This window comes from Carcharhinus amblyrhynchos, chromosome 3 (genome assembly GCF_965287045.1).
Source record: "Carcharhinus amblyrhynchos chromosome 3, sCarAmb.v2.hapA, whole genome shotgun sequence".
In the NCBI taxonomy this organism is placed as follows: domain Eukaryota; kingdom Metazoa; phylum Chordata; class Chondrichthyes; order Carcharhiniformes; family Carcharhinidae; genus Carcharhinus; species Carcharhinus amblyrhynchos.
In genome coordinates, this window is record NC_137326.1 from 130,097,917 (window position 1) to 130,117,644 (window position 19,728).

General features: G+C 45.1%; 1 protein-coding gene across 1 annotated transcript in view; it reads left to right on the forward strand.

The window, feature by feature from the left end:
- LOC145341129 (mediator of RNA polymerase II transcription subunit 12-like protein) overlaps positions 1–19,728 on the forward strand; it is a 564,757-nt gene that overhangs the window by 438,874 nt on the left and 106,155 nt on the right. The window contains 3 exon segments of the mRNA XM_080186002.1: positions 9,529–9,756; positions 12,391–12,532; positions 14,449–14,569. Coding sequence (XP_080042128.1) covers positions 9,529–9,756; positions 12,391–12,532; positions 14,449–14,569 — 491 coding nt within the window.

The following is a 19,728-nucleotide window of genomic DNA, read 5'->3' on the forward strand; positions in this document are numbered from 1 at the left end:
AACAGGAGTAGGCCATTCGTCCCTTCGAGCCTGCTCCATCATTCATCTTGATCATGACTGATCATCAAATTCAATATCCTGATTCCCCCCCTCCCTCTGCTGCCCCTGCCATATCTCTTGATCCCTTTAGCCCCAAGAACTATACCTAATTTCTTCTTGGAATCAGACAATGTTTTGACATTAGTTACACATTCCACACATTCACCACTCTCTGGGAGAAGAAATTTTTCCTCACCTCAGTTCTAAAAGGTTTAACCTTTATCCTCAAACTATGACCCCTAGTTTTAGACTGCTGCACTACTGGGATCAGTGTTTGGGAATCTACCCTGTCTAACCCTGTTGGAATTTTATAAGTTTCTATGAGATTCCCTCTTACTGTTCCAAACTCCAGTGAATATAATCCTAATCAATTTAGTCTCTCCTCATATAATGGATCTGCCATTCCAGGAATCAGCCAGCCTAGTAAACCTTTGTTGTACTCCCTCTGTAACAAAGTTATCCTTTCTCAGATAAGGACACCAAAACTGCACACAATATCCAGCTGTGGCCTCAACAATGCCCTATACAATTGGAGCAAAACATCCATATCCCTATACTCAGTCCTCGCTATGAAGGCCAACATTCCATTTGCCTCCTTTACTCCTGCTGTACCTGCACACTTACTTACAGTGACTGATGCATAAAGCCATCAAGGTCTCGCTGAATATCCACCTCTGCCAATATGCACCCATTCAACTAATATCCTGTCTTCTGATTGTTGGTACAAAAGAGTGTAACCTCACTTTTTTTTGTTTAAAGTTTATTCGTTAGTGTAACAAGTAGGCTTACGTTAACACTGCAGTGAACTTACTGTGAAAATCCCCTGGTCGCCACACTCCAGCACCTGTTTGGGTACACTAAGGGAGAATTTAACATGGCCTTGGTCCACATTATACTGCACCTGCCATGCAGCCTGTCCAAAGCACACTGAAGCATCTCTTCATCCTTGTCATAGCTCACCCTCCCACCCAATTTTGTATCATCTGCAAATTTTGAGATAATACATTCAGTTCTCTCTTCCAAATTATTAAATATATAATGTGAACAATTGGGGGCCCTAGAACAGATCCCTGCAGAACTGCATTTGTCACTGACTGCCAATCAGGAAAAAAACCATTTATGCCAACTCTTTACTTCCTATCTGCTAACCAGCTTTCTATCCATCTCAAGACATTACCTGCAATCCCACGTGCTTTAACTTTACATAGCAGTCTGTAATGTGAGACCATGTTGAAAGCCTTCTGAAAGTCTAAATAAACTACATCCACTGGTTCTCCTCAGTCAACTCTACCAGTTACCTCCTCAAAAAATTCCAATAGATTCATCAAGAATGATTTCCCTTTTGTAAATCCATGCTGACTTTGTCTGATTATACCACTGCCTTCCAAATGCTGAGTTATGAAATCCTTGATAATAGACTCTAGCAACTTCCCCATTACTGATGTCCTGAGCTCCAAGGCCATAATGGTGAGCACAGAGCTAAGGTTTTGTCGGGGAAGTCCTGAAACAGGCTCTGAAGCTCCAAGATACGCTCACCTAATTAATTTTTTTCCCAGCTCACAGTTCTCTGGGAGGGAAAGGAAGTGAACTTTCAAGTGACAGGGACACATCAACCGGCAGGAATCCCGATTGGAAGACCAGTAAGCGGGGGAGGGAGGAGTTGCAGGAACATTCCTGAACATCAGCATGGTGCTTCTGTAATCTGGAGCTGAACAGGCTGAGGGACAGTTTGATTATTACTGGCAAACTGCACCTCACATCATGGCCACATTTTTACACAGAGCTTAGTTAGGCCCAGTTAAGTTTATTTACTAGTCACAAATAAGGCTTACATTAACACTGCAATGAAATTGCTGTGAAATTCCCCTGTGAAATTCCCATGTGTAAGATAACGCATTCACAAAATGGTTTAAATTTGAAAACACAGGTTTTCATATGTTTAAAACTTGTGTGTGCTTTAATAACTAAATAGCAACGGTTACTATTCTGCTGTTTTGTTTTATCTTGGCACCCCACCCCTCCATCTTGGTCAATGCCCAACCTCTGTGGATGTCATGTGGTCCCATCAGCCATTGGAAGGGAGAGAGAACGTTCATTTCCCCCAATCTTTCTTCCTCACTCCTTTTTTTGCCCCGGCAATTGTGTGCGGCGAAATATCTTTCTTTCGCGTGTGGAGTGACTAATCCTGACAGGGTCCAGCATTTATAGACTACCCCTCATTGCGCTTGAGAAGGTGATGGTGATCTGACTTGGTGAGCCGCTGCGGTCTGTGGGGTAGGCATCCACAGCGCTGTAAGGCGCGGAAGATCAGGATGAAGGGACAAGCAGTGCTGTTTCGAATGAAGGCGGTGTGGGATTTGCACCTCCTTTTATACTCCGCTTGTCCCCCCGAAACTCCCTTCGCTTCAAGGAATGTCCACCAATAAATTGCCTCTCTTCATGCTCACATTTACGGCCAAAAAAAAAGCACTTGCAGAATGTTAATGGGATTAAACATCTGGAAAAGAAAGAGTGTTTATTTAAAGAATGGGATAAAGAAAAAGGAAGCTGAGTCTCGCTTCCTCCCTGTGGGAATTTAAATTGCAGTATTTACTGAGAAGAAAATATTAACTTTGGCACATTATCTCCTGTCACATACATGATGTCTACTGTTACAGTTTATTATTATGTGAAGGAACCCAGCATTTCAGTAATTCCATTGCAATTAATCACTATATGGAATGTGACACAGGACCACTCTTTTTTTGTCAAATTAGCAATACTTTTGACTTGATTTGTCAAGGTTAGCCTTGTACCTGCTGTAATTACAATATTGAATTAAGGAGCATTTCAAAATTCGCAACACCTATTGGAGAGGATTGAACAGCTGAACTAAAAATTTACTTTTCAGGTCAACTTTCATTTAATTTAAAAAGTGAAGATTTAAACAGAGTGGGTACAAACTGATAAGAACATAATAAATAGGAGCAGGAGTAGGCCATCTAGCCCTTCGAGCCTGCCCCGCCATTCAATAAGATCATGGCTGATCTGTCGTGGCTCAGTTCCACATTCCTGCCCTCTCCCCATAACCCTTAATCCCCTCTCTTATCAAAAACCCATCAACCCACGTCTTAAAAATATTTAGCGAGGCAGCCTCCACCACTTCAACGGGCAGAGAATTCCAAAGATTCACCACCCTTGAGTGAAGAAGTTCGTCCTCAACTCCGTTCTAAACCGCCCCCCCTTTATCTTGAGGCTGTGCCCCCTAGTCCTACTATCCTTTCTGAGCGGGAAGAGTCTCTCCACCTCTATCCTATCCATCCCATTCATCATCTTATACGTCTCAATGAGATCTCCCCTCATTCTTCTAAACTCTAACGAGTACAAGCCTAGTTTATTCAGCCTCTCCTCATAGCTCAACCCCCTCAACTCTGGTATCAGCCTAGTGAACCTCCTCTGCACTCCCTCCAAGGCCAAAATATCCTTGATGCTCATTGAGTCACTGCTTACAGTCATACAGATGACTCAGTATCATTCTGATTGTATCTCTCTCTTCACACATCGCATACTTAAAACAAAATGTGCTGATGAAAGTGTTCAAGTCTGCCTCTGGACCAACATGGGCTGAAATGTTTCGAGGTGGCTGTGGTCTCACTCTGTGGCTGAAAGGTTGGCGGTGAACCTGCCTCTGAGACACACGAGTTGACTTTACGGTCAGTAGGCGGTTAAGTGGCTCGTGTTGTGAATCTCCGAGCCAACCCCACCCACCCCCTGCCCACCAATGTCCGGCAGATTTCCAATCCCAGCAGTGCCACTTGGGAGTGCGGTCAGCACTTGGACTGCAGCAGTTCCCAACAAAAAGCAGCATGGATGCCACATTCAAAGATGAGTCAGTGTGACTACACCCAGGCCGGTCAGGCAGAGCCGCAACATCATGGGGGGGTGTTGGAGAGGTGACAATCACCAAATGGTTCAAGCGGGTTGGGGGTTAGGGGACGTGGGGGGAGGCAACCCCTGTTTGGTGGGGCCTCTGTTGAGAACCCCAGTAGGAGAGGCCCAGCCTGCAACCAACCGCCTGTCTTTGTATGGCAGCCTCGGCCTGTGGCTTAGGCACTACCTCTGGTAAATGGCCAACACCGGCATCCCCAGCTCCCATGTCCACTCCTGCCACCACCACATACAAATAAATCATCCCATGAGGGGCTCCCACTAGGGTCTGCCCCTGGCATTGTCAGGTTGGCAAGGGCATGGTGACAATCTGGCAGTGCCAACCTGTGCCAAGGGGCATTGCCAGGCTACTGCCTGGCCATGCTCCTCTTCCCCAGGGGTTTTACTCCACTACCATGACAGGTGAACCTGTTGTAAACGATGCCGATGTGATGTCTTGTCAATGCAGTTCGAATATACGTCAGGGCTCAGTATACAGCATGGAGAGACTGTTCCAAAGAACAAAGAAAATTACAGCACAGGAACAGGCCCTTCAGCCTTCCAAACCTGCACTGACCACGCCTCCTGACTTAACTAAAACCCCCCACCCTTCTGGGGACCATATCCCTCTATTCCTATCCTATTCATGTATTTGTCAAGACGCCCCTTAAAAGTCGCTACTGTGTCCGCTTCCACTACCTCCCCCGGCAATGAGTTCCAGGCACCCACTACTCTCTGTGTAAAAAAATCTGCCTCGTATATCTCTTTTAACCCTTGTCCCTCGCACCTTAAACCTGTGCCTCCTAGTAATTGAATTCTCCACCCTGGGAAAAAGCTTCTGACTATCCACTCTGTCCATGTCTCTCATAATCTTGCAGACTTCTATCAGGCCGCCCCTCAACCTCTATCATTCCAGTGAGAACAAACCAAGCTTCTCCTCATAGCTAATGCCCTTCATACCAGGCAACATCCTGGTAAATCTTTCTAAAGCCTCCACATTCTTCTGGTAGTGTGGTAACCAGAATTGAACACTACATTCCAAGTGTGGCCTAACTAAGGTTCTATAAAGCTGCAACGTGACTTGCCGATTTTTAAACTCAATATTTAAACCCCAGCTGATGAGGCAAGCGTGCTATAAGCCTTCTTGACTACCTTCTCCACCTGCATTGCCACTTTCAGTGGCCTGTCTACCTGTACACCTAGATCCTTTTGCCTATCAATACTCTTAAGGGTTCTGCCATTTACTGTATGTTTCCTATCTGTATTAGACCTTCCAAAATGCATTACCTCATATTATCGGGATTAAACTCCATCTGTCATCTCTCTGTCCAAATCTCCAACTGATCTATATCCTGCTGTATCCTCTGATGGTCCTCATCGCTATCCACAAATCCACCAACCTTTGTGTCGTCCGCGAACTTACTAATCAAACCAGTTACATTTTCCTCGAAACCATTTTTATATACATTACAAACAGCCAAGGTCCCAGCACTGAACCCTGTGGAACGCCACTTGTCACAACCCTCCATTCAGAAGCACGCCCTTCCACTGCTACCCTCTGTCTTCTTTGACCGAGCCAGTTTTGTATCCACCTTGTCGTATATTATATATATATATTAAACAATTATATTTAAACTTATTAAAATGTATTTAACTCAGGTTCACGTCCAATGATAACATCTGGGTTTTCCCACATACTACATCCGCTGGTTATCTTTTGGACGGTGAGCACAGGCTAAAGATCCTGCATTTCTGAACATTGTCAAATTTGGTGGTGGAGTGCAGTGTGGGGGGCGCGGGGGCTGTGGTGGGGGGGGGGGGAGGGGGTGGTGGAGGTGGTGGCGGCGGACACGTGCGGTGATGGTATTGTCAATGCCGAGGTAGAGTGTAAAAGTTGCAGGTAGACATTAATGAACTTGCAGATTGGGCAAATAATTGGCAAATGGCATTTAACACGAATAAATGTGAGGCACAATCTCAGGTCAAAGGGAAGACCCTTTAACACAGAGATGAGGAGGAACTTCTTCAGCCAGAGGGTGGTGAATCTGTGGAACTCTTTGCCGCAGAAGGCTGTGGAGGCCAGGTCACTGGGTGTCTTTGAGACATAGATAGATAGATTTTTGATCAATGAGGGGATCAGGGGTTAAAGACAGCAGAATGGAGATGAGAAAAATATCAGCCATAATTGAATGGCTTGATGGCCGACTGGCCTAATACTGCTCCTATGTCTTATGGTTGTACATTTTGGTAGGAAGAAGGGTACTATTTACTACTTGAAAGACTAGGCAGGGTAGAGGAACAAAGGAATCTTGAAGTAGAAATACATCAGTTTAGAAGTTGCACCAGAGCTTAACAAAGCTGCTTTTTTTTAAAAATAGCAAACACATCACGAGGTTTTATTTCAAGATGGATCGAAATGAAGAGTCGGGAAGTTATACTAAACCTGTACTGAGCCTTGACTAGAACACTTTTAGAATAAGCAGCTCTAACCATTTTATAAAAAGGATATAGAGGCGCAGGAGAAGGTGCAGAAAGATTTACAAGAATGATACCAGAAAAGAGCGTGTATACATATCAGAAAAATGTGGTTAGGCGTAGTCTTTTGGCAAAAGGGATGACCTGATAGAAGTCTTCAAAACTATGAAAGGTTTTGACCTAATGGATAGAGAGAAATTGCTGCCTGTTTGGGGGAAGAGCATAACTAGAGGCCAACAATATAAGATAGCAAGAAATCCAGTGGGGTCTCTGGGGTTGTTGCCTTGCACGTTAGTCTTGAAGCACACCTTTGCAGATTGATCTGTCAGCTGGCCAGTGGAGAAAAGATTCTGATGTGTCCTACCAGCCAGAGAACAGCAGAAAATGATGTCCTTCCCTACCTACATTGTAAATTGGTTTGCCTTCAGCCTATCTTGCAAATCAAACAAACAATGCCTCTCTTGTCAAAATTCTTCCAAAGTATTTGCATGAAATGTTAATACATTGCAGTTGAATAATAATTTAAGTGGGCAGATTAGTAAAAGGTCAACCTCTAATTTCTGAAGAAATATAAAGCTAAGATACAGTCTTTGATATGTGAGAGATGCAGAATATTAATGGCTCCAGCAGTTCAAAATCATACGATGATTCCATCCTGAAATTGTGGGACTTGTTGATCTAGGTAAAAATAGGCATGGTTACTAGTTATAAGAAACATGATTACACAAGCTCGTTGTTCAGAAAAAGCACCTGAAATAAGCTTAATCAGAAACAAATTCAAGTTTCAAAGGGGCAATTTAGCCTGGCCAATCCAGCACATCTTTGAGCTATGGGAGGAAACCGGAGCACCTGGAGGAAAGCTACACAGAAACAAGGAAAATGTCACACACACACCACACAATCACCCAAGGCTGGAATCGAACCCAGGTTCCTGGCGCTGTGAGGCAGCAGTGCTAACCACTGTGCCACCATGCTGCCCTCCAGCAATGTGGTTGAATCTGAAATGGCCGAGCCTCTCAGTTCAAGGGCATTTTGGGATGGGCAATAAATGCTGGCCCAGCATTATTGCCCACATTCCATGAATGAATAAAATAAAGTATGACTGGCTGATATAGAGAACTTCGAAGTTTCCAGCTGCAGGCTTGACTGTTGTCTTGGCTGGTTCAGTGAACCCAACTGGGAATAACCTGAAAGTCTAGGCTTTGCTTTCCATGTACTATACACAACTGGATACCAAAGCATAATTTCCAGTCACTAAAGATGAATGCTGTATAGAAACAGTATCAACATAGAACCGCCACACACTTTGGGGATAATGTTAACTTTAGGCGATGGTTTAAAGAACAAAGAAAATTACGGCACAGGAATATGCCCTTCGGCCCTCCAAGCCTGCATCGACCATGCTGCCTGTCTGAACTAAAACCCACTACCTTTCCGGGGACCGTATATCTCTATTCCCTCCTATTCCTGTATTTGACCTGACGCCCCTTAAAAGTCACTATCATATGTGCTTCCACTACCTCCCCCGCAGCGAGTTCCAGGCACCCAGTAACCCCTGTGTAAAACGCATGTTGCATACATTTCCTTTCAACCTTGCCCCTCAAGGTTTGAAGTGGACAATATTGAATTGAATGTCTATTTCACACCAGATGGAGTTACATTCCATTTAAGTGAATGGAAGAAGGCGGTGAACAGGGTGTAAAATCGGCAGCTAAATCAATGTTTCTACGCCATCACCCAGGATAAAATTTTCACCTTTGAGAATTGTTGGAACTCTGTTTCAAATATGTTAGGATTGGTGCCGTACAGCATCTCAAACAGTCATCAGTTTCATGTAGCATCAACACCATGAAATGTTCCCATTTGGAGCTGCAAGGTTTTCCAAGTATCTTGTTGTTGAAAGTGCTGTTTATTGAGAACCTGATCTCTCTAAGCCAGTCGAGACAAGGGTGAAGCCTGCAGCCAGAAACTTTGAAGTTCTCTGTATCAGCTTTGGCCAGTAACCATTTCTTTTTATTCATTAATGGGATGTGGGCAATGATACTGGGCCAGCATTATTGCCCATCCCTAATTGCCCTTGAACTGAGAAGCCTGTTAGGCCATTTCAGAGTCAACCATATTGCTGAGGGCAGCACGGTGGCACAGTGGTTAGCCCTGCTGCCTCACAGCGCCAGGAACCCGGGTTCAATTCCGGCCTTAGGTGACTGTGTGGTATTTGTATGTTCTCCCTGTTTCTATGTGGCTTTCCTCCAGGTGCTCTGGCTTCCTCTCACAGTCCAAAGATTTATACGTTAGGTGGATTAGCCATGTTAAACACAGAGACAGTGTGAAGTTTAGGCCTGGGCAAGATGGTCTTTTGGAGAGTCAGCGCAGACTCGATAGACCAAATGGCCTCCTTCTGCATTGTAAGGATTTGATGGGATTATATGGATTCGCTTGTAAACCAGACCAGGTAAGGAAAACAGATTTTCTTCCCTAAAGCACTTAATGAACCAGATGGGTTTTCTGACAATCGATATTGGTTTCATGGTCATCAGTAAACTTTAATTCCAGGTTTTCAGTGAATTCAAATTTCACCATCTGGCATGGTGGGATTCGAACCTTACTCTCCAGAATGTTATATTGGGTCCAGACAATGTGTCACTGTGTCCCTCCGAGTGAGATATCTTCTTAGTGAGGACCCTGCTTTGCTATTTGACGCTGAAGACTGAGAGATTTGAATAAGCAATCACACAGATAAAGAGTTGTTTTTTTTTGTTCCATTCAAAGCAATTAGCTCCAGTGAAGCCTCACACATGTCCAATTGGAAAGAGTAATTTAGTTAAGTTTTACTTACACAAATGCTTCAAAATAAGTTTATTCGTTGGTGCTCCCATTCCTCCTCCATGACAAGTAATTGTATTCATTCATAGAATTAAGTTGACCGAATAGCGGTAGAAAGTTGCCTCAACATTTTCTTTATTTTCCTTTTCCCGTTGTGTGATAGCCTGCCAAACGCTTGTCACAATTTTCAGGCAGTACGTGGGAATAGCTTATATCACTGATTGGAATATTGACTTGTCTATATGTGTAACATTAATGTAATGAGATGTATTTTCTTATCCTCAGTAGCGCCTGTTCAAAGGTTAAGCAGACCATCTATAGCAACGTGCAGCCCTCCAACTCCAACTTACTGTGGGATCCAGACTTCATGTTGGACTTCATCGAGAACCCATCGGCTCATAATGTCAACTACTCCATGCTGGGGAAGATCCTAAGCGACAATGCAGCCAATCGTTACAGCTTTGTGTGCAATGCACTCATGAATGTATGCATGGGACATCAGGACACTGACAGGTAGAGATCACCAAGGTGACGGGTGAATCTTATGAAAGGGGAGCGGAATGGCACAGTTAGGGAGTGCGTCCATCCTTTCTGTTCTTACGGAATGCTGGCTGTGAGGATCCTACATAAAGATTCCTGTTGACAACCTAACAGAACAGATAGATAAGCACATTAAGGTACATAAGATAGAAAGGCACATTGAGATACAGGAGATAGAAAGGCACATTGAGATACAGAAGATAGAAAGGCACATTGAGATATAGAAGATTGATAGACACATTGAGATACATAAGATAAATAATCACATTGAGGTACATAAGGTAAAAAAGCTACTGAGTTATGTAAGATAGTTGGAACTGGATCTGGAACTGTGCATCTCCTTTAATGAATCAGGCCATCAATCTCACCTTCTCAAACGAGCCCCTCACCTGAGGTGTAGTGATCTTCAGGTAAAAATCTCCCCCTCAAAGGGGAGAAAATGAGAGAGCAATCTATCGTCATCTGGGCCCTTCACCTTTTGCACACAGCAGATTTGAAAACTCTCAAACCAGTTGCCATTGTGACAGTGTTTAGCAGGCTTTGGTAAGAGCAGTGGATTTAGTTTTGGATTGCTCTGTCAGGGACAAGATGGGCCAGTTTTGCAACTGCCTTCTAAAACTTCTGGGATCGCTTGGTTCATGTTAGTGGAAATTTCACAGGACAAGATTTTTATTTCTCATTCCATGGAGATGGCTTAATGTTGGAATTGTTTATCTGTCGAAAATTTGATGCACAAATGTTCCACAGCAGTTAATCTGGGACTGGGGAAAGGTTTTAGGCAGCGAAGCTTGCTGTAAACAATTGTCTTCTTAACACTTCAGATTAAGTCAGCAGCATGTTTAATGGTGCTTACTCATCTTAATAGAGACACACCAGTGAGAAGGAGGCCATTCAACCCATTATGCCTGGGCTAGCACTAATAGCCCTGGATTATTTTTCCTTTTCAAGTACATCTCTAATTTTCTTCTGAATGTTATTCATAAATCTGCTTCCACTACCCTCTCAGTAGTGTAGAAATGTATGTTCTCATGTCATCACTGCTTCTTTTGCCAATGACTTAAAGTTTACGTGTCCTCTGATTCTCTTGCAAGTAGAAACTTTTCTTCTAATTTTCTTATCAAATAATTTTTAAGTTTGAATATTTCTGCCAAATTTCACCATAACCTTCACTGCTCCTAGAAAGACAATCTCAGTTTCTCTAGTTTCCCCACATGGCTGAAGTATGATGTCCCTCAAGCTGGTTAGATCCAGTAGAATGTGTCCAGCCACAAGGCTCAAGGACTATTTTCCAGTGCGAAGGGAGAATATAAGCGGGTTGGGGTGAGATGCTCTGTACCCAAAAAGCCCTCATTCCCACTGTCACCAGCTGGTGAGTCCAGAATTAGGAGAGAATGCTTTAAAACCAGGGGTCACCCTTTTAGGACAGAAAGAAGGAGATGATTTTGTCTCTCTCAGGGGGTTGTGTGACTTTAGAACTTGCTGCCTCGTAGGCAGGGAGGCAGGATCAATGAATATTTTTAAGGTGGAGGTAGATAGACTCTTGTTGGGCAAGAGAATCAAATGCTATTGGGGTAGATGGGTAATGTGGAACACAACATGAGCAGATCAGCCATGATTTTATTGAACGGAGGCAGTTCAGGCTCAAGGGGCCAACTGGCCCATTCTGCTCCTAATTCATGGAGTCATATATTCATTCATTCAGTCTGTCATGTCCACACTGGCAAACAAAGACCTGACTATGCTAATCCCATTTTCCAGCACTTGGTTTAGAGCCCTGAGGGTATGGCAGCACAGGTGAATATCTAAATACTTCTTCAATGTTACAAGAGTTCCTGACTGAACCACCCTATCAGCCAAGAGTTCCATGCTCTGACCAGACTATCTCCCCTCCTAGTCTTCTACCTCTTACCTTTAATCTCTGCCCCTTGGTTATTGACCATTCCACTGATGGAAAAGGTGCCTTCCTATCTACCCCATCGACGTCCCTCATAATTCTACACACCTCTATCAGGTCCCCTCTCAACCCTTGGCTGCTCCATGGAAAACAGACCCAGCCCACCCAATATTTCCTCATATCTCAGGCTCTCCAGCCTAGACAGCATCCTGGTAAATCTCGCCCGCACTCTCTCCAGCGCAACTCCATCCTTCTGAGAATGTGGTGACCAGAACTGCACACAGCACTCCAGTTGTGGTCTAACCAGCATTTTATTCAGTTCCAGTGTGACCTCCCTGTTCCTTTATTCTGTGCCTCAGTTAATAAAGGCAAGCGTCCCTGATGCCTTCCGAACCACCTTATCTCCCTGCCCTGCTGGCCTGTGGATATGTATTCCAAGGGCTGTCTCATCTTTCCCGGGTGCTACCATTCATCGTGTAATCCTTTGCTGTAGTTAGCCCTCTCCTCCATTTTGTATGTTCGTATATTTATGACACAGCCATAAATATTCCTGAGGTACAGACATTGATCACTTCCGTAACATTTAAAATTTAAAAGGCGTTATTTGAATAGCTGAAAAGGGAAAATGATTTTCTGACTGTCTCATTCAGGATTTCTGCACCGAGTAACTCTAACATCTTTTCTCTGGCTCTTTGTTGTTTTCTGTTTTGCAGAATCAATGATATAGCTAATCTCTGTGCTGAGCTGACAGCATGCTGCACTGTGCTAAGTTCTGAATGGCTTGGTGTTCTTAAAGCTCTTTGCTGCTCCTCAAACCATGTCTGGGGATTCAATGATCTGCTCTGCAGTGTAGATGTAAGTTCACGTTGTCTTAATCTCCCTGTTCTCTGGTGAGCTCCCAGCAGAAAGGGGTCCAGTTAATTGAGGCAGCTCAGTTCACACAGGGTACATAAGATCAGTGAACCTGTGCATCTCCTCTGCTCCTTTTGCAGGCCATTAACTTCAGAGATTCCTTCACAGACAAGAGTGACGTTTAATTATCTGGAATTAATTTACACTTTAGCAGGAGTGCTGCTTGATTTATAAACTCTCAACAATTCATAAAGGCTATATTTACTTCCATTTGATGATGTTAAGGAGAAGCAATACAATTTACATTCACTGACCTTTTTCACTGAACATTAATGGACCTTAGCAAATGACCCTGTGGCACTTGCTCCCGCAGGAAGATTGCTGAGGTTGAGTCATCCCAATTATTCAGTTCTGCATTTTCAAGTTCTGGGCGGCACAGTGGTTAGCAGTGCTGCCTCATAGCGCCAAGTTCGATTCCCGGCTTGAGTCACTGTCTGTGTGGGGTCTGCATGTTGTTCCTATGTCTGAGGGCTTTCTCTCACAGCCCGAAAGACGCGCTTGTTAGAGAATCATTGAATCTAGTGTGCAGGAGGAGGCCATTTGGCTTGCCGAGCCGGCACCGACAACAATCCTACCCAGGTCGTGTCCCACCCCGGTAACCCCACGTATTTACCCTCCTAATCCCCCTGACATTAAGGATCAATTTGTCACGGCCAATCAACCTAACCTGCTCATATTTGGATTGTGGGAGGAAACCAGAGCAACCAGGGGAAACCCATGCAGACACGGGGAGAATGTGCAAACTCTATATACAAATAGTCATGTTTCTGGCGCTGTGAGGCAGCAGTGCTAATCACTGTGTCACCATGCCCCCCCCCCCGATGTGCATTGGCTATGCTAAATTCTCCTTCAGTGGACCTGAACAGGTGCCAGAGTGTGGAGACTAGGGGATTTTCATAGTAACTTAATTGTGGTGTGATGACACTAATAGACTAAATTAATTTTGATCAGCGCCTCACCCACCTCCTTAAACATTCACTCTGTCCACCACCTGTGCACCATCGGTAGCAGTATGTGTCATCTTGACAAGTAGCTTCCAAACCAGCAACCTCCAGCACCTAGAAGGACAAGGGCAGAAGGCGTGTGTGAACGACCCTACCTACCTCTCCTCCCAAACAATACTATGGTGGACCTGCAGCAGTTCAAGGACATGGTGCGCCATCCTCATTCTCGAGTGCAGTTAAAGATGGCCAACAAATGCTGACCTTACGAGCATCAGTCACATCACGTAAAAGAATAAAACATCTGAATTTACTCGTAAGTTTCTTTTACAATGTAAACTGTGAATTTGTACCTTCAGAAAGTGTATTAATATTCTGAAGTGGACATTAGAAGAAGTCATGAACAAGGCGTGGTGTCTGACATTGTTCGTGCACCCCTTAGAGTTGATGCTGAGGAAACGCTAAGCAGAGAAGTCAGGGAGTAGGAAACAAACCAGAATGGAGGTTTAGACACTGAGCTATTCCAACACTTGTCTCACAATCAACTGGTGAAGGAGCAGCACTCCAAAAACTTGTGATTCCAAATAAATCTGCTGGACTTTAACTTGATGTTGTGAGACTTCTTACTGTGCCCACCCCCGTCCAACACCGGCATCTGCACATCAACACATTGTGGTAGACATCAGTGTGAATGTAGGCAGATGACTCAGAGCATCTCAGGAGCCCTAACAAATGAGCCCCATACATTTGGAATCCCGTTTGCCTATGTAACTTAAAGGAGCTTTGCAGTTATTCTCTCCCTCTTTTCCCTCCTCTCCTCATAGAGGAATGTTGTTGAAATCTTTCCCCAATCATTAACCATGCACATGTTCATTTTTGCAAGTCACTGGTTGCTGTTTTCTTTTTATCTCCTGGTAGGTGAGTGATCTTTCTTTCCACGACTCTTTGGCTACGTTTATCGCCATTCTAATTGCACGTCAGTGTTTCTCACTGGAGGATGTGGTTCAGCACGTGGCACTTCCCTCACTTCTAGCAGCAGGTAAGGAGGTCTGATTGGAATGCCTCACCCCACTCTTGAGTTTCATGATGTTTTACGCTCCACAAAACGAGGCAAGTGGGAAAATATTCCGTTGTAAGTTTCACAGAGGTGAGGGATGCAGCTTCCTCTCTTCAGCGCTAACAGCAGGGTAAAATATCTGCTGAAGCCAGAATGTGTGGAGTTACCTAAGGACAATGGCCTCACCATGTCCCTTCCACTCTCCCCTCCTCCCCAAACCTGCCCTTGCTTCGCTACTGGATAAAATATGTTACAACTGTACAAAACTCTGGTGCGGCTGCACTTGGAGTATTGCGTACAGTTCTGGTCGCTGCATTATAAGAAAGATGTGAAGGCGTTGGAAAGGGTGCAGAAGAGGTTTACCAGGATATTGCCTGGTATGGTGGGAAGATCTTATGAGGAAAGAACATAATAAGAACATAAGAAATAGGAGCGGGAGTAGGCCATCTAGCCCTTCGAGCTTGCCCCGCCATTCAATAAGATCATGGCTGATCTGTCGTGGCTCAGTTCCACATTCCCGCCCTCTCCCCATAACCCTTAATCCCCTCTCTTATCAGAAACCCATCAACCCTCGTCTTAAAAATATTTAGCGAGGCAGCCTCCACCACTTCAACGGGCAGAGAATTCCAGAGATTCACCACCCTTTGAGTGAAGAAGTTCCTCCTCAACTCCGTTCTAAACCGCGCCCCCTTTATCTTGAGGCTGTGCCCCCTAGTCCTACTATCCTTTCTGAGCAGGAAGAGCCTCTCCACCTCTATCCAATCCATCCCATTCATCATCTTATACGTCTCAATGAGATCTCCCCTCATTCTTCTAAACTCTAACGAGTACAAGCCTAATTTATTCAGCCCCTCCTCATAGCTCAACCCCCTCAACTCCGGCATCAGCCAAGTAAACCTCCTCTGCACTCCCTCCAAGGCCAAAATATCCTTGCGTAAGTACGGCGCCCAAAACTGCACACAGTACTCCAGCTGCGGCCTCACCAATGTCCTATACAGCCGCAGCAAGACCTCCCTACTTTTATATTCAATCCCCCTCGCTATGAAGGCCAGCATCCCATTTGCCTTCCTGACCACCTGCTGCACCTGCAAGCTGGGTTTTTGCGACTCATGCACAAGGACCCCGAGGCCCCTCTGCATCGTCGCCTGCTGCAGTTTTTCGCCACTTAAGTAATAGTCCTTCCTACCATTATTCCTACCAAAGTGGACTACCTCGCACTTGCCAACATTAAATTCCATTTGCCATTTCCTGGCCCATTCGCCCAGCCTATCTAGATCCTTCTGCAGACTCTCCACACCCTCCGCACAATTTGCCGTTCCACCAATCTTGGTGTCATCAGCAAATTTAGACACCCTACACTCGGTTCCCTCCTCCAGATCATCTATATAAATGGTAAATAGCTGAGGCCCCAGCACCGACCCCTGGGGCACTCCACTAGTCACCATCCGCCAATCCGAATAGCACCCATTGACCCCTATTTGACAACCAATCCTCTATCCACGCTAACACCCTACCCCCAACTCCATGTCCCTTGACCTTCTGCAATAACCTCTTGTGAGGTACCTTGTCAAACGCCTTCTGAAAATCAAGAAAGACCACATCCATCGGCTCTCCTCTATCCACCGCCCTAGACACATCCTCATAGAACTCCAGTAAATTTGTCAGACACGATTTCCCTTTAAAAGGCTGAGGGACTTGAGGTTATTTTCATTGGAGAGAAGAAGGTTACGAGGTGACCTGATTGAGGCACACAAGATGATCAAAGGATTGGATAGGGTGGACAGTGAGAGCCTTTTACCTCAGATGGTGATGGCTAACACGAGGGGACATAGCTTTAAATTAAGGGGTGGTAATTATAGGATGGATGTCAGAGTTAGGTTCTTTACTCAGAGGGTAGTAAGGGCGTGGAATGCCCTGCCTGCAGCAGTTGTGGACTCGCCAACTTTAAGGGCGTTCAAATGGTCAGTGGATAGGCACATGGATAACATTGGAATAGTTTAGATTAGAGGGTCATTAGATTGGTTCCACTGGTTGGTGCAACATTGAGGGTCAAAGGGCCTGTACTGCGCTGTAATGTTCTATGTTCTAAAAGCAAATTCCTGCAGATGCTGGAATCTGAAACCAAAAGAAAAAATGCTGGGAAATCTCAGCAGGTCTGGCAGCATCTGTAAGGAGGGAAAAGAGCTGACGTTTCGAGTCCAGACGACCCTATGTCAAAGCTCCTTTGTCAAAACTTTGACAAGGGGTCACCTGGACTCGAAACTTCAGCTCGTTTCTCTCCTCACAGATGTTTCCAGACCTGCTGAGATTTCCCAGTATTTTCTCTCTTTGGGTCTCCCTTGCATATCTACATTCATCTCCACGATCACATCTAACTCAACCTCATCGCAACCACCTCTTTATGGCTTTGGTGATGCCAGTCTATTTGGCCCCATTTTAGAAGGTCTTTCCTTCAACAAGACACTGCACACAGTCTCCACCAAAGAAAAAAGTTTCCCCGGTCCCTTTATTTGGCAAATCAGCAATCTCTGCGTCCTGTTCGGTGCTGAGCGGCATCCCTGACCCCACATCATCATCATCACTGACAATTTCCACAGACATAACGTCATCTGCCACCACTTCCACCTCCATCTCACTGCGATCTATACCTTTATTAACTCCAGACTTGACTGGAGTGAGAACTGATCTTTTATGTTTGTGACGTTTAAATGAACACCTCCCTCTCGTGCTTGACCCACCCCTCACTCTAAACCGATTTCATCCCCGATGAAAGGTCACGGATCCGAAATTCGGACTGGAATTTTATCAGCTCGCCCTCTCGAGGCTTGTAAGATCGCGCCCAAGGCCAACTGGGAATGCCATTCTCGGGGCGGGCATGCCGGTCGAATCAATCGCTCTCTCCACCTGCCTAACCTCCAAAATATCTCCAGAATCTTCCTCTTTTATTTCAGATTTCCTGCATCCTCAGTATTCTGCTTCTCCATTATTCCAGTGCTTTCCTGGCTGCCCTCCCACATACCCACACCCCACTGAGGACAGTGATGACATGGTGGTAATGTCACTGTACTAGTAATCCTGAGGCTCAGAGGTCACAGGTTCAAATCCCACCACGGCAGCTGTTGAAATTTAAGAAAGCTGGAATATAAAGCTAGTCTCTGTAATGGTGACCATGAAGCTACCATCGGTTGTTGTAAAAGCCCATCTGGTTCACTAATGCCCTTTAAGGAATGATATTGCTGTCCTTACACAGTCTGTGATTCCAGACCCACAGCAGTCGCTTAATCCACTCAGTTCAAGGGTAACTAAGGACAGAAAACAAATGTTGGCCCTGCCAGCGATGCCCAGGTCCCACAAAAGAATAAAAAACCCTTAGCCTCAGCTCATGTATGCTGCTACCCATAACCACCACTACCAAGTCTGCCAAGTCACTCATCATAGAATCAATCATAGAATCATCAAACCCTACAGTGCAGAAAGAGGCCCTTTGGCCCATCAAGTCTGCACTGACCACAATCCCACCCAGGCCCTACCCCCAGATATTTTACCCGCTGATCCCTCTAACCTACGCATCTCAGGCCACTAAGGGGCAATTTTTTTTAGCGTGGCCAATCAACCTAACCCGCACACCTTTGGACTGTGGGAGGAAACCCACGCAGACACAAGAAGAATGTGCAAACTCCACACAGACAGTGACCTGAGCCGGGAATCGAACCAAGGTCCCTGGAGCTGTGAAGCGGCAGTGTTTACCACTGTGCCACCCAAACATCACCCGTCATCTACATTGGTTCCCAATCCCCCAGTGCCTGAAATTTGAAACTCTGGTCCTTATGTTTAAATCCATCCATTGTTAGATGCCTAGAAATCTCTCACCACATTCGTCAGTACACTACGCCTTACCCACCTCAAACTTCCCATTCCTCTGATTTGAGCCCTTATGGATGACCCGTCTTCACCCGTGCCTCAAGCCCAGCTCTTTTGCTTCATTTTGGTGGTTATGCTTCACCTGACTTAAACCCCTTACTTTTCAATTTCATCTTCACCTCCACCTCCTGCTTTCAGACTTTTCCTCATACTCAGCTTTGAGCAAATTTTTGACTTGACATCTGTTTTTTTTGTAGTTGTTGCTCAGTCTTAGTGACTTTGTTTGGAACGGCAAACGGATCAAATGGTCACGACGCACGCTTGTAACGTTGTCTGCGTGGCAACAAGAGAAATTCCCATCTGCATGTGTCTGAAGCCAAAACTGAGGAATGCCTCCCCTCCCCCGCACAGCATCTGTGTCACATTTCCACTGACCACACCAAACGCTGCGGGCAGGGCTGCTAATTTAGTGACTGTTGCAAATCAGTGGGCAGCTTGTGTTCTGATTCCCAGGGGAGCAGTGTCAAATCCATCCAAACCCACTCCATGTGGGATTCCACTGTCAATGGAGACTGGAGACTTCTGCCCCATTAGTTTAGGCTTGATTCGAATCCATGTCTCAAAGGAAACGAGTCTTCCAACCAAACCGTGTCCGAACATTTGGGCTAGATGCCTAAACAGGCAAGAGGTTCCTCAGGACCTTATAGAAATAGAAGAATGCCTTACACAAAAATACTGATATGAAATGAATCCCAAACATATCCCTGTATACAAGTCAGGAACCTCTTGAATTATGCACAGTTCAAGCCATGGACTTAGCATTGCTGCCTCACAGCACCAGGGTTCTGGGCTCGATCCTCGGCTTGGCTGACTGTCTGTGTGAAGTTTGCATGTTCTCCCCATATCTGCGTGCGTTTCCTCCTAATGTGCCAGTTTCCTCCTGCAATCTGAAAGACGCTGGATAGGTGCATTGGCAGTGCTAAATTCTGCCCAAACAGACCCAAACAGACATGGGTGTGTGGCGACTAGGGGATTTTCACAGTAACTTCATTGCAATGTTAATGTGATCCTACTTGTGACTAATAAATTCACTTTTTTTTATCCACCTATTACCTCCCTACCTCGTTTGCATTAAATAAGTAACAGGGAAGGCAATGGTGTAGTGGTGTTATCGCTAGATTCTTAATCTAGAAACTCAGCTCATGATTTGGGGACCTGGGTTCGAGTCATGCCTCAGATTTCAGTTGGTGGGATCCGAATTCAATAAAAAAATCTGGAAT